The following is a 16,130-nucleotide window of genomic DNA, read 5'->3' on the forward strand; positions in this document are numbered from 1 at the left end:
CACTTTTTGTTGCAACAGCCATGCCAATTTCTTCGAGAACGAAACATTATTACAAATTAGAGCAGGTTTGTAAATTGAGTAGAGCCATATAGGACCACACATGGAAGAAGAGAGCACCTTTATGGCAGGTCTCTTCTGGTAGAAATAAGGCTACCTGATACACTTGTTGCAAAAAGAGCCAAATGAATAAAGAAAACTGATGCTCTTTACTACAATAAACAAAGCTGATCCCTCTCTGTTTATTTTTTTTCAAAAAGGAATATTGAACTGACCCCGCCACTCATCGTACAAGTATGTATGACTTCACAGAATGCAAGCCAGAAAATGGGCTATAGATTCCTCTGAACATTCAGGGGCCGGTGACATCCAACAACCAGGCACAGGCCCGAAATGTATGGTACCTGCCACCAAATTTTCTACTCTTTTGAGGCCCAGCAGTCCCAGTGTTATGGTAGCGATAAAACTAGGGAATATTCAAATCGTTGGAACCAGTGCTTTTGGTTGGTTGGTGTGGCAGAAAATAATAAAGAGCTTGAACCCTAATTTGTCCATTGGTAGTATTAATTAGTATAGTCTTTGTCTCTTGCATTATCTTTTGTATAATCTATATATAAAACTATATAGAGATTGATGACTTATTAGGCTCAGCTTTTTTTTAGCAAGGGCAGTTCTCTATGGATTCTCCCGTATTGCATGCGGTATTGGTAGTTGGAATATATAGGAAAGTGTAAGCAAATGTATACAGAGGAATGGTCCTAAATCCTGTTGTCTGTATGGCTCTAATTTATTGGTTTAGTTTATTTCGCCGGTGTTGGAGATCATGTGCACTCCAACTTTTTTTTTTTCTTTTGGTGTCTATTTGACAATGGAAAGAACTTGTTTCAATGCCACGTGTAGTGTAGCGCCTTAAGTTACAGAAAGCAACGTTTCTTATACACACACACATAGGCTCTATTTGGATAAACTATCAGCTAATAAGATGGCTAACTACAGTATTAGCTAGGTGTTGTTTATATCTAGCAGGTCAAATGTGTATTGATGGGCCGTGCGGTATTAGTTTCGTCCCAAGGCCCGATTTAAAATGCCATCTCGGGCCAGCCTGCATGCTGGGCCTGTCCTATCGTGCTCATATCCATTGGAAATGGAGGCCTAACTCGTCAACTCTTGGCTATCTCAAAAATTGTTTCGATTGGAAATTTTGAATAAAGAAAGAAGAGCATCTCCCTTATTTATTTTAACAATATTAGTTCCCGAGACGTGGACTTCTTTCCCTTCCTCAGCTCATTGTGATGAAAGAAAGTCCTACCTAGCTAGTTTCCGAGACATGTGAGCAATTTCATCCAAATTAAAATACCAAGCTAGGCATGGGGAATTGGGGATGGCAATAAGTTCGCTTGTCTGAAAAGTCCTGGCTCAAAGTATTGTTCGCTGATTTGTTGTGGAAGAAAAGCTAGCTAGACATGAATTTACAATCCATCAATCTCACAATGCAATCAAGGTAAAAAAAACGTCAATTGCATCATTCAGTCAGATGCTGCTACTTTTCTGGTTCTCTCTATCAACCTCTGAAAAAAGCTTCAACCGGTGTGTCTGCTACTCCGAGCTACTAGTATCCTTCCCAGAGGCAGAGCCGAAACAGCAAAGGCTGAGCAAATGTGCATCGCATCGTTATCCTTGCTTGCGAGATGTCATGCACTGCGCATCAGTCAGCGTACGTAATGATCGATATGTCACTGAATTCGCACTTTTCCTTAAAAATGTAGTGCATATATATGCATGCAACAGTTAGTTTCTGTTGCTTGAATGTGATTTCTCATACGGATAAGTAGGAGTGACATTTAGATGCTAGCTATATATGCTAGGTTATATATGTTGGTGTCCTAAGCAAGCAAGCAACAAATAAACCGGACAAAATAAAACCAGCTGACAGCATGTGAAGTGCGTACGGCCGGGCGATGATGCATGGATTCTTATCCAAGCACTAGCTAGGCATCAGCAGGGATGATTCCTGCGGGCCGGCCGGGCCTGATCAGTCCGTGATCCGTCCTTGCATGCGTAGCCGGCCGATGGATGTGAGTAGATCGAGGGGCTGTTGTTGGTGAAAAATTTTACAAAGTGTTATTCTAACACTTTTGATTGTAGTATTTAATGATTATTATCGAATCATAGATTAATTAGATTTGAAAGATTAGTCTCGCAAATTATAGACGAACTATGTGTAATTAGTTATTCTTTTATCTATATTTAATACTTCATAAATTTGTCGACGTGATAGAGAATAATCTTTAAAAGTTTACAAAATATATATTCAGGAACTAATTAAACAGGCCCCGAGTAAATTAGGAAGGCCATTGTACGTACGCTGAGTTGGAGTCATGGAGAGACGGAGAGGCCGGCCGGCCGGCAGATCGCGCGCGGCAGGCAGAGCCAGGTAATAGGAGGGGGGCCCTTGGGCACGCGGGCGCCACATGGCCGATGCAGCAACCTGTGGCTGCGAGAGCCCGGCACATGGCGCTGCCTGCCTGCTAGCTTGGAGCATTTGCATGTCCTACTGGCTGGCCGAGATCGATGATGGAGCCTGCAGAGAAGGACGGCCAGCGCCTCAGGCCAGGGCCATCTATCTATGTATCTATCTATCCCATGCATATGCATGAGCGTACTGCGTACACACCCGAGCCGGGCCGGGCCTACACAGAGACGACCGGCCATCTGCTCTCCTGCTACCAGTACCTCCTCCGCGCGTTTGCAGCCAAGCATGCAGCCCTTCTTGGATCCGGAACGACGGCGACGCATATGCATGCAGCTACCAAGATGCAGGTCCCTCTCTCACAAACGTAACCCAAAATACAAGACATATTCGTCCTGTCCTTTGGGTTACGCTACAGGCAAAAGATTTAATATCTATTTTTAGTTTTCTCCAATAACAAGATGTATAAAAGACATCACTTTTTTGCAATTGGTATCGAGGAGATAGGATATCCAAATTTAGGTTATAGCTAAATTTAGGTTATGCCTCTACTAATATCCAAATAAATCTTCGTACGGCTATAGATATTGTATTTGAGACCTATTTTAGATTTGGATTCCACGATTAGTCTCCCATTGGAGATAACCTGCGTGGCTGCGTGCCCTCGCTGAACCCCACCGGGGACGTACGTACGCGCCCCATGCACGGTGCACGCATGACCTACATCTGGCGGCATTAACTCACTGTCACTCGATCGACAGCCATCATGCTCACGCATGCATGCATGCATTTTCTAGCTACGTCATGTGCTCGCCTGTGATTCAGGTTTCTACTAATTTTACAGCACGTATCGATCTCTGTATGCATGCAATTTTTCAATTTCTGGATCCTCTGCTTGTCAGCTTGTGTGTGTCATCATGCCTCTTTTCTCTATCTCTAATAAACTGTAAGCAGATGGAATTAACTTGCCTATATATAGCTAGCTAATGTGTGACAAAAGCGATGAGTATATATGATTTCTTCACTACCTGTCATAATATCCGTGATAGATATGCGCGCATGTGTGGCCTGTGGCCGCCGCCGGTCGCCGTCGTCCGCGCCTGGACCCAACAACCTGGCCAGCGGCCCGGCTTCAATTCCGTTGGTACGTAGTAGAGTTCCTGATGGTACTGCTCCATCCATACGCCCAGGTTTAGGTACGTTTGTACCATGCATTGTCCTATCGCCGTCACGCACAACTGGATGCATGCAGTATCCTGTAGCTAGTACTCCTTGCCTGCTGCATGATATAGTAATCCGTTTAAAGTTATGAACTTTGCAATTTAGAAGGTGACATGGGCACTGAACTGAGCGTACTTGGCTAGCTAGATTTCAAATAGAGGGAACCTACTAGTCATCTAGCTCGATCTTGTGTGTTGTTTCTTTATAGTGAATGAAAACCGATAGTAGAAACGATTTTACGCCATCCGAGAGTCAAAAAACTATGATATTGCGATGTTTTCAATAACTGACGGTATATACAAGCCCCTTTTTCGGTAGTATTGTGTTTCAAAAAAATAATAACTACAATGTAACTTCAAGTGCACACAAATTATAATACGAAAACGACTTGCCAATAAAAAGCAAACTTCCATATATATACCATTAAAATATAAGAAAACAAGCGAGCGTGCTGATGGACATATATATATGTTGTCCTATTTATATTCTCGGGTACGTGCAAGGACCTCCACTTGTAGCTTTTGCAGGTGGTGCTGGATAGTAAAAAAAAAAGGTCAGCGTCGTCGTCTCAAACTCTTGCATTGTCTAAATTAAATATAATGTCACCTTTTCCCCCATAATAATCCCTGAGTGTTCCCATGTTTTTACAGATGAAATAACTAAGTAGTGGAGAGAATCTTGCTAAGGATTAACTAAACTATCTTAAAAAAACATTTTATACGACAAAAGAATTATGGACAAAAAAACTATCTTAACACTCCTTGAGCAGAAAATGAATTCATCTGGCCATATTTGCACCAAATAAAGCTACGACACATTAATTGATGTTACAATGGACACTCGTCACACAGCTTAACCAAAATAATTGCCAACAACATGTACATATTTAGTCATGTGACAATTGAAAAAATGAGTTCTCAAAGAGAAGTAGTAGAAGAAGCTAGAGAGAGAGAGAGAGAGAGAGAGAGAGAGAGAAGGAAAAAAATTCAACAAATGAAAAGGTACAGTCTACAGAGATGTTACATCACGGCAGGTTGGCCATAGTAGTGCCTGCCACGCCACAGCTGGTCTCCTGAAAACACACACATTGCATTGGCATGCAGATCACCCCAGGAGAGCAGAGCAGCAAAAAAAAAAAAAAAACCATTTAATTAACTAACGAATCGATCACAACACCTAGCTAATAGCTAGGCTGATCATCAGCAGGACTAGTTGAGCGCCAGTGAATAATCATCAATGGATCGAAAAAGCTACTAATAATAATAATCTCACAGTCATGCATCCAGGCTCATCCAGCTGCTACCAACGACGACAATTAGGCCGTGTTTAGCAGCTAGCAGCAGCTGAGGGTGCAGTAATGCAACTGCATTCGTGCTACCAGATCTTGCTGATCCTGCCGCTGCCGGCGCCGGCGCCGGCGCTCTTCTTCTTGGGGCCGCCGCCGCTGCGGAAGGCGTCGAGGATCTGCTCGAGGCGGTCGGCGGAGCAGGGCAGCACGATGGGGCGGTCGCCGGGCTCGCCGAACTCCTCCTCGGCCATGCTGAGCAGCTCCTGGAAGGTGTCGCTGGCGAGGTAGGCGATGGGGATGAAGAACCGGCGGCCCTCCCTGGTGTAGGCCGCGAAGTGGCCTCGCGGGCACGCCGCCGCGCTCGGGGAGGCGACCTTGCTGCCGCCGCCGACGCCCCACTTCTTGGAGACGATCTCCGTCAGCTTCAGTGAGCCCATCATCATGGAAGAAATGCTGTGCTGTGCTGGTGGTGGTTAGCTAGCTAGTTTAGTTTGCGTGTGCGGCACATGCATATATGTTGGAGCAACAAACTGCTAGTAGCTGCACTGCACAGTCTTCACTTGATCGAATTGGCTACAAACAGGTTTATTTGTGTTGCACTATTATGTGGCTGCTGGTGAGGCTGTGTGTGTGAGTAGGGGAGCTAGCTAGCTAGTGGGGTATAAATAGGTGTTTGGGGGGTGCCTCCGTTCTGTGGCATTTGGACCAGCACGCACTGTGGGGTTGTGCATGTGGACCAGGGCTGCTGCTGCATTTGCTTGGAGAGGATCACCGGATAGGTGTGCATTACTTGCTTACTTGATTAAGCTAGCTAGACATACAAGCTTATTTTGCCAGACCACTGGTCCCGTCCTGCTGATGATGTGTTAACCTTTGTTGAGGAACTGCATGTGGTTGTGCTTCCAAAATGTGAAATACCCAGCTCCGCGTTCCCAATAAACTGATGATGATGCTTATGGATGTAGCAGTCCAATTTTACAAACTGTGACCAACATTATATATATATACGAAAGCGTTAAGGTTTATCACATGAAAAATACATCAATATTGATAAATTCGTCCAGGTTAGTACTTCGAAGTGACTTATTTTTGTAAAAAAAATCGAAGAACTTAGGCCTTATTTAGTTCACCCTGAAAACCAAAAAGTTTTCAAAATTCTCTATCACATCGAATTTTTCGGCACATGCATAAAGCATTAAATATAGACGAAAATAAAAACTAATTGCACAGTTTACCTGTAAATCACGAGACGAATCTTTTGATCCTAGTTAGTCCATAATTGGATAATATTTGTTACAAACAAACGAAAGTGCTACAGTAGCGAAATCCAAAATCTTTTCGCATCTAAACAAGACCTTACTTAGAAAAAAAAAAGTAATAGTGAAGAAGATAAGTCCTCACCTTAGCTCCTGTAGTCACTGGAGCTTCGATACAGAGAGGATGTTAGAGAATCCAGTGGAGGTGATACATTCACTGGAGCTCTCCGATGGTACACCAACCCCCCACCAAACCGGCCATTTGAGTAGTGTTAGAGTTTAGGGAAGTTGCTAATGACTTGAGCCTTATCCATTATTGCTCTAGCCACTAAAGTGTTAAGGAAAGATTGCAGAAATTGGCCAAAGGCATTGGTGATAGTGCTTATTAGGCTACTTCAGGGAACATATAGAGCTTGCTCTCGGCTTAGGCTTAGTTACTACTGAGGTTTGCATATCTTCTTGTGTGCATAAAGTGTTGTGTATATGGGCTTGTAGTCTTGTGAGATCCTTTGGAATGCGTCGAGTGGTCGTCTATGCTAAGGGAACAAAGCTCACGAAGTTTTGGATGGAAGCTCGATAGTGGAGATGTTGAGACTAGAAGAATACCACACAGAGACTCACTTGTGCATGGGAATTGAAGGACTATGGGCTATCCTTAGAGCTACCGATCAGGAGCTTGGCCCTCACGAGAACATCCTTACGAGGGGCTCAAATGAGAAATATGGGGAAGCATGATCTTCTTGATGCCTTGGGAAAAGTAGAAGCCGGAGTTTTGACATTCTCTAATCTGTTTACAATTCCACATTTATTTTGCTTCCTTGTTATGCACTTTACTTTTCTAGTCTAGCTTGCTAGGTTACTTGATAGAATTGAAACCTGGTAGGGTGTAAACAGTGGCGAAGCTAGAGCAAATTTGAGGGTGGTGCACTTGCCTTGTGGGTGCATAAACATGTCTACTGAGGGGTGCATATATGGTGAAATTTTAATCAATCTCACTGTTTTTATATTTTTTGGGTGGTGCATTAGCACCCACTACAAACTACTTACCTTCGCCCCTGGGTGTAAAGCTTTTTTTGCATTAGAGATAGCAACACTCAACAAAACTTTAGTGCACATCTAGATAGACTTGTGTAGTTTTTTGATAAGTAGTATTAGTATTGGCCTGTATTAAGATTTATACAACACAACTCAAATCAGCATAAATTAAACACATGCAATTCCTTGAGACCCCAGCACCAGGTTGAAAAGTGGCATAAATACACTAGTGAAATGTAAAGACTACCACACCAACTCACAGAGACCTCTTCAATAATGCCTCCAATGAGGTGAACGATGCCAACATATAATCATCATCAGTCAAACAGGAGCTTGGCAAGGTTTTTGCCTGAGCCTTGTGCCGAGGGATAATTACATTGATCGGGCTGATCTAGAAGAAGCGGCAATAATAGGTTCTTCAGTGACACCTTCGAGAAGAAAACCCTCGTTGCTAGCCTAGACTAATCTAAGTTGAGCTTTAGAATCTTTGACTGTACTCTCATTGACCCACCTGCGATGGAGGAAGGCATGCAATAGGAAGCATCCACGCCTGGATGGAGATGGGGCGTCAGCTGCTGCCATACCACGCGAAGCTGTTCTTAGACCCGCCCAAGATATAGTGGGAGGTGTGCATCAAAATGCATCTAGGCCTATATGGAGAGGGAGCTAGCCATCGGCACACTACGTGGAGCCATTCTCTGACTCACCCGCTATAGTGGGAGGCACACCGTGCAGTGTCATTTCTAGACTCGCCTGTGATAGTGGGAGGGGTGACGGTGTTGCCACAACATGCAAAGTCATTCCTAGACTCACCCACGACGGTGGGAGGCACATAACGACAAGCGTCCACACTTGGACAGAATGGTGGTGCTGGCCGCTGCCACACCATGCAGAGCCGTTTTCAGTCTCACCTGCAATGGTGGGAGGCACGCACCCGCAAGCTTCCATGCCTGAATGGAGGGTGTTACTGACCACTGCCAAACCGTGTGGAGTCGTTTCTAGACTCACCCACGGTGGTGGGAGGTGCACACCAACAAGCGTCATGGGGGAGGGGGTGTCGGTCGCCACCACACCACGTGAAACCCATTCTAGACTCACCCACAATGGTGGTAGGCACACACTAGTGGCCGACGCCACCAACATGCGGCCACCACAGACACCAAATGGTTGATGTTGTCGCTTTGCCCACTGCCCTCTCGATGATTGGTAGAGAAGGCCCTCAATGGTCGAATGTTGGCTAGAGAATAGCACAAAGGGAGGGCGCTCGTGGTCACATAACCCCACCATTGATTGGCCCACAACCAAACCACGTGCACCACACCGCATCTGGGCCCTACACATGAACGTGAAGAACATAGTCACGCTACCCTACCTCTAACATGCCGTGGGAAACCACGCATCCGGCATTGCTACAAGGCCACTACCCATAGCTCGTGTGCCTTAGCAATAGCCACAGCAACACGCCGAAGGTGGCGCCCTCGCCTGCTGACTCATTGACACCTGCCAAGCACTAAAGCACATCTTCTGATCCGCACGCCTGCCCACCGTCGACCATGGATGGGAGCAAATGGGCTGGCCCTGGCCGACCGTAGCTCCAGTAGCCAGTAGGTGCGTGGGCGACTAGGCGCACGCAGGCAGGCTTGGTAGCTAGGTGCGCAGGACGTACAGGAGACGCTGCTGCCAGAGCCATGTCGCGCCAGCACCGCTGTGGGGTGACGAGTTCCTACTCCTAGCCACTGCATCCGCATCCCCGGCCACCGGAATTGAGGATGATGACCTTGAAGCACGAGTACAAGGAGGACAAGAAGTGAGGAAGAAGAGAAGTGGGGGCCTCGCCGCCATCCTTGCACCAGCGGGCTTGGCGGCATGCTCGAGTAGTGGCGAGGGCAGGGAAGGAGGCAGCGCGGAGGCCTTCTGCGACGGCGGCATGGAGCCACCCATGTCGCCCCACAGAGAGGAGCGATATGGCAGCGTTTTCAAAAACTCTCTTTCGAGTGTAGATGTTTTCATGTTAATACAGTTAACCAAGCAGATCTAGAAAACTATGGTGACACTTGTGCACAAAATAGAGAAGACTTGTTTACTGGATAATCTAGAGCAAGTGCTCTCTCTATATGAATACAAGGATAGTTGACCATTATTTTGGGAAGGTCTAGTTGGCCATGGCGACGAGGTAGCTGCCAAGATTTTGTGATTTGTTAGAAAGCAGCTGGTTTAAAACACGAACAAAATGTTAGAGCTGTCATGATTCGTATGTTTTTTTTTTTGCTTCGCTAGGATTTTTGGAAACACACACTTAAGCCACAGTCAAGTTCTGTCTCAATGCAGTCCATACATATATAATATTGCAAAAAAATCCTTTGTTTTTAATAAACCGATAAATATTTATATTTTTTGATGGTTTGTTCCCTATCTTTATCTCCTTTCTCATTGGTCACATGCATGACGTGACTACATACTTGTATATCGCATAGGCATGCTAGCTAGAAGGAAGCATTATTGTGCCAATGTTGTATTAGCATCATGTATTAGAAATAAATTAAAAAACAGGTTTTACATATAAATAAGCTTTTCGACCGCGCTCATTTCCTATGGGTCCATAAAATTTGATGGTTCTCTACAAGAGTGATGTAAAATTCTGTATTGTATATTTCATGCGTATGCATATATAGATTTTCGTGCCTGAGAGATATTTGACTCCCCGTTATCCAAATGGGATAAGTTCTATAGAAATCAAACGTACGTAATGACATAGGTGGTCAGAGTGTCAGCACATACAGAATGAACAAGAGGTAGGCAGCGCGCGTGGCCATGCCCCATGCATGATTGAAACTGGGCAGAGGCTGCCCGTTTGCTTCGGTTGCAAAATCTGGAGTGTCTTGGACCACATTTTTATCCATATATGCAGCATATATATTTATAGTTTTTTCATGACTAATGATTACAGCACAGCTCGCTATGCCCACCTTGTTACATGTTTATTCGTCCAATCTGTCAACCATTCAGCAATGTTCTTCTCTCACAACAAATACTTTAAGCTATGACTTTTTAGACAAGGGAACAAACTATATAAAATATCAGCAATTTTCTACTTACCGATGGATCCCATCTTTTATGGAATCAATTCCTTTTTTAATAAAAATTTTGGGAGCTAGCTCTGCATGCCTAGAACCACGGGCCGGGAGAACGTTCTTTGGCTGATATTGTTACCAATATTCAGTGATGAGTTATTCATAGTATTACTATACCTTCCCTATTCATACATAGTATGTTTATAATACGCCATTTGCTAATATTTTCCAATAATTGAGTTTATCACCACCTCAAATTAGCTATTAGTATTTTATAACTGCAAGTTCTGAAGTCATGCATGCATGTATAGTTTTTCATTTGACTCATAAACATTTGTATTGTATTAGTTATACCAAGCGTAGTATCATGGTCATTTGCAGGGGCGCCGCGTTGATTTTCCCTTGGTGCCAATGTACCATGGTGATTTTTTTTCTACTGTTAAACTGAGATTTTACCATATGGTCGTTCACGTTCGTGTTCTCAATTTGATGAGCTATATAGCAGGACCAGGGTAATTTCAGTGTGATAGCTTTGCCCCTGGTCTGGTACACTTTGGTAACGGACAATATATACGCTTATATATCTTAGTTAGTTGCACCGCTAAACTAAATGAAAACGACATCGTCGTATGAATCATATCAGAGGTTAACTTCGTAGTACTAACTTCGAAAGGGACATTTCCTTATATTCAGAAAACATAGAGTTAGATCCATTATTATTCATACCCATGCTTCCACATCATGCATTGCCCTTGTATACGAATTGGACGAACATGGCCCTTATGCTATACCCTCGGTGGTTTGAGTGATTGAAATAACAGACATGACCAATTGGACTAACAATATATTTGTGTCAAGATTTCTTAAATAGGTTTTACGTAGATCCTAATAAGCAACAATATGGAAGAACAATCAAGATCCAAGTTGAAATGACAAATGAACATGCATTAGATCACTTGATTGGAAGCTAAATGGATCATCTGGTGAGTCTAGAGAGCACAATGTTAGTAGGCATGGCATCATTGAATTGTCCACTGCGGAGAAGCAGTGAGTGATTCATACGACATAGACTTATATTAGAAATGTGCGTAGTGCCATCATTATCGAGTGATTAGGACTTAGCTTAAGAGAGCTAGAGAGACGAGCTAAGTGCCCTTGCAATCTTGGTGTGCTAGAACACTAGGCTTGGTCCCTCTCTAGCAACATCGATGACCCCCTAAGCTTGGTGTGGAGCTAGCGGTGAAAAGACCGTTGGTGAAAAACCATTTTTGTTCTAGTCATCGGTAGCAAATTAGTAGAGCTATGGTACAAGTTTTTTGGGTCTGCAAGGTTTGGGGATGCTCATGGTGCTTGGAATCTTGGATAGGAATTTGTTGAGAGTGAGATATCAAGAGATACATTGCAAGAGAAAGCAAAGAGAGTTGCTAGCGTGACTCTCCCAAAAGGTAAGTAAATTTGCCTTGTTCGCTCAGCACTACTTTTCATGTATGAAACAGTGTTTTTTTCTCATAAGAGCACACATATATGTTCAGGGATATATTGATTGGTTGTGAGAGCATAAAAACAATGTTTTTATATATATTCGCTAATTTATTATGAAAGAAAAATATTATACAATAGTTGCTAATAAGTGTTTTTTACAGTAAATCAACGAACAGTAACATCAGCATAAGCCAAAACGAACACCATCGGCCACCAACAACTTGCGAGTTAGGCAGATGATGGATCGGCGGACACCCATATAGTGACATACTGACATGGTCAGTTAAACCACAAGTGATTCGAGTAAGGTAGACAAGCTTGGATTTAATTGCATACTCCCTCTATACCTAAATTAGTTGACGTTTAGGACATGATTGTACTTACCAAGAAATCATTAATTAGTGGTTATTCTTCCATGTTTACCCCTATTAAATAGGGTTGCGGGTATCCTATATACAACAACCGAGGCAATGCTAGGATGGCCAAGTGGATGTGCTTTCAGCTAGGCGGGTAGAGTTTGAATCCCTTCGTTGACGCTTTTTTTCCAGTCCACGTGATTTGATTTTGCATGGCGCGTGCTGGTGTTAGTTTTACGTGTGGACGCGCGCGTTTGGCTAAGTTTTACGGGCGAGCTGCGAGGAATATACTGCATGCGACTATGCGAGTGAGTCGAGGAGATAGGAGCGCGTGCGAAAGCAACGGAGGCGCGCGTGCGTTCTTAGTGCGGCCTGGAAACGAAGCGATATTCGAGGGCAACTGGGTCATTCTCCACCCATCGACAGCTAGGACGTTAACTAAAACACAAACACACATCCCCGACGTCAACAAATTGAGGTAAAGAGGGAGTATATACTACTGTTGCTGTATATGTTCAGGCCGCGAGGTCGGTGACACTGCACTGTCCTGTCTTTTTTGGACGGGAAACTTAAAAAGAAAAGACAGAAAGTGATGGCTCTAGTGTGCATGCCGGGAGGTGGCGTTTCCATCGGCGGGCAGCTGGGTGTATTGTTGGGTGAAGGACGACGACGGGAGTAGCAGAGCAGGCAGCAGCAATGGCTGCAAGGCGCCGCATGTGCTCGCTCCATATGCCACGCAAATCTATCCATAGAAATGTATCGATCTTCTTATTCAGTTGCCACCGTTTCAAACCTTAATTAATACTAGTAATTTACAGTAGCTAGCCATCCGACTAAAGCTATAGTACATACATGTCCGGGGATACAGCGATGCTACCATTAGATTCTAGACCTTAAATAATCTCTCTGCTACTATGTTCATTCAGTTCAGTCCTTAATTGTGTCAATCTGCATAAGATGAGAACATATGAACAAAATTGAACCCAGCCACCACATTTCACATAAGCAGAGGCCTAGCGCAGGGGAAGGGGAAAAAAGTTGCTTTCGTTCCGTCAATTCCCCTTAATCATGAACAATCATTGCACCGCATCGCCACAAATCAAAGAGACAATTTCTGTCCACACAAGACGACACAATTTCGCTTCCATCCTCCGGGAAACAAGAACCAAATGCTGATGGAGAAATTTGGAGCAAATAGACAGGAGCGATTTTCCTGATGCGGACGTCCATGTCAGCCGCACCGAAACATAATTCATGGTATCTAGCTAGCAAAGATGTCCTATCAGCTCTGAAGGTGTCTGAATCTCGTAAGGTAACGATTAGCCCTAGATTTTGGATGCCAAATAAGAGGACTAAACATGAGCTAATTATAGGCAACTAAGAGCTAATGGGCTTTCATGCTTAATTAACCCATTATCATAAGATGTGCTAACTTTTACCCTGAGATACAAACACCCCTGTTAACAGTTACCTTTCGAAAGGGGAAAAAAAACTATACAGATCGAATCCTGTATTTCACTGTCTCCAGTGTGTTCATCCACACAAGCTAGTAGCACAACAAATTCTCGATAAGAAATCCAGACACAGGATGAGGCATGAAGGACCGACACAAAAGCAATCCCCTACGGAGTACTTTTGAAAACCTTTCCTACATCGCCCTATAAGTTTGATCCACAGCAAGTCTGATATATACCTTGTTTCTCCCCGAGCGCCCCCTTTGGCGACTCGGGGAGCAACCGCGCCACCGCCGTAGGCCTCTCCCGCCGGCTGTCCTCCGGCCGCCGTCGCTGCCCTCCGGCGTGCGGCGGCGGCGGCCCGTGGCGTCCCTCCATCCGTGCCTCCTCCCTCCACCTCTCACCTCCTCTTCCCCACCTCCTCCCCTCCACCTCAACTCCTCGACCTTGGTTCTCCGGCACGCAGCGGAGGCCGCCTGGGAGAAGGCCTCCGAGGCCAGGGTGACCGCGCCCGCGACGGCGCGCAGCAGACCGGCAGCTACGTCGCGCAGTACGCCGAGGAGACCGTGGTGGCCGGCTAGCGCAAGACCGGCGGCGCCCTCTTGCAGCAGGCAGGGGAGAAGGTGATGAACACGACCTTGGTTCTCCGGCGAGCAGAGCGGCTGGCGGCGCGGATCCGGGCCTCCCATGGCCGGATCCGGCCTCCCACTCCCTGGATCAGCGGCGCCGGCGGGCATTGCCGCGGGCTCTGCCTCCGGTTCACTGGCCGGCTGCTGGGGCGAAGTCCGGCCTCTCCCTCCCCACAGCGGTGCTTCTCTGGCTGCCGAACCCGGCGGCGGCCACCGGCCACTGCCCCCCGTCCTTGGCGGCTGGCGGCCCTGAACTGCGCTCCCGCGCCAGCTCGGTGTCAGCGCGGTGTCAGGGCTGTCCTGGGTGGCGGTGTGGGTGGCGTGGTCAAGGCTGCGACCTGGGCGCCTGTGCCGCGGCTTCGGCCGTTCGGCGTTGCTGCTTCGGTCGCCATGTGTGGCCTGTTTCCGAAGCAAGAATCTGGGTGAAAACCCCGTCCGTTTGTTCAGGGCCGGCGGTGGTGGCGCAGCGCGTCATCTACCTTCCTGGAGGCGTCGCCGAAGCTTCTTCGTCTTCGGCAGGCTGAGGACGCAAGTCCTTCTCGGTGCTCGTCGCTCCTTCCGCGTGGTCTCCCTGGTCGCCTTGCTGCACCTATTTGGGCTTCTTGTTTCTCGTCACCTTGGTATATCTAGCTGGTGTTTGTTGTAGCTGTGCTTGTGGTCGTTTCCGGTGGATGCTTTGCCACTGAGGGGTTTCCGGCGGATGTTTTGCCGCCGAGGTGTTTCCGGCGGATGCTTTGCCGCTGAGGTCGCGTTTCCGGTGGTTGCTTTGCTGCTGAGGTCGCTGTGTTTCCTACGGATGCTTTGCCGCCGAGGTCGTTGACATTTCCGGTAGATGCTTTGCTGCCGAGGTTGCCGGTTTGGTTGGACGGATGCTTTGCCATCTCGAGCTCTAGCGGATGCTTTGCCGCTGTTATCTCTTTGGCTCCTCTCACTGCTGGCTACCATGGTGTTGAGTTTTTGTATTAAGTTCAGTTTGCTAGGTTGTTAGGTGGAGGGTCCCCCGCCCCTCTTGTTTCTTGCTTTTCGTTTTTGTGTTGAGGACTTAGTTGGTAATCCTTGGATTACCCACGAATCCTTTTGTATCAACTATGTGTAGGTCTATTGACCATTCTCTTCTGCTTAATGAAAAACGGGCTATATCCCCGATCTCGAAAAAAAAACCTTTCCTACACCATCATGTGTAAAACGTCAGTTTCTAGTGCTGGATAAGAGTTTTCTAGTCACCACTTATTTCTCATATTGAGAATGTGTTCCACTGGTAAAATGTTCTTCAGGCTATGCAGGGGAAGCAGATGCATGGCCGATTCACACCCTAAAACAATCTTACTCGCAATCTTTGTATGGCTTAGAGCATCTGTAACAGTTTGGTTAAGCAACTGTAATCTTGATTTTTGGGAGGATGAAAAAAAATACAAATACTTCCTCGAACTGCTCCATGTTCTAACTCGTAAAGACAGAAAAAAGAATTCCTAAAGCCTGAAAGGGGCAACCATACTGGGTCTGGGACTGGGTGTGGGTGTGCAGGGACCAAGGGGGACTCAATTGTTCTTGTAACAAATATTCACAACGGATAACACTGTACTAGGCAATTATCACCAGGCACGGAAAAATTTGCAAAATATGGATGCTTTTGTTTGGCAAGCAGTATAGCTCATTAAAATATACAAGTATGTCACAACACAAGTAATTCCACATGCCCAACCCAAATATTTGATATGTTATCTGAGACGCATGCAAACACCCATAGCAGTCAGGATGAACATTTCAAAAATTCTATCACGATCAGGTTCGGTGAGGAAACACTCTTATGCTGCATCGCAATCGGTGCAGTCAGGAAACTGTATATCATCAAAATTGATAAAGGAGACGTG

At 45.6% G+C, this 16,130-nt stretch overlaps 1 protein-coding gene across 1 annotated transcript; it reads right to left on the reverse strand.

The window, feature by feature from the left end:
- LOC8077279 (auxin-responsive protein SAUR21) lies at positions 4,510 to 5,606 on the reverse strand. Its single transcript, XM_021454532.1, has one exon. The coding sequence runs from the start codon at positions 5,417 to 5,419 to the stop codon at positions 5,063 to 5,065; it is 357 nt and encodes a 118-aa protein (XP_021310207.1). The 5' UTR covers positions 5,420 to 5,606; the 3' UTR covers positions 4,510 to 5,062.

This window comes from Sorghum bicolor, chromosome 2 (assembly GCF_000003195.3).
Source record: "Sorghum bicolor cultivar BTx623 chromosome 2, Sorghum_bicolor_NCBIv3, whole genome shotgun sequence".
NCBI lineage: Eukaryota > Viridiplantae > Streptophyta > Magnoliopsida > Poales > Poaceae > Sorghum > Sorghum bicolor.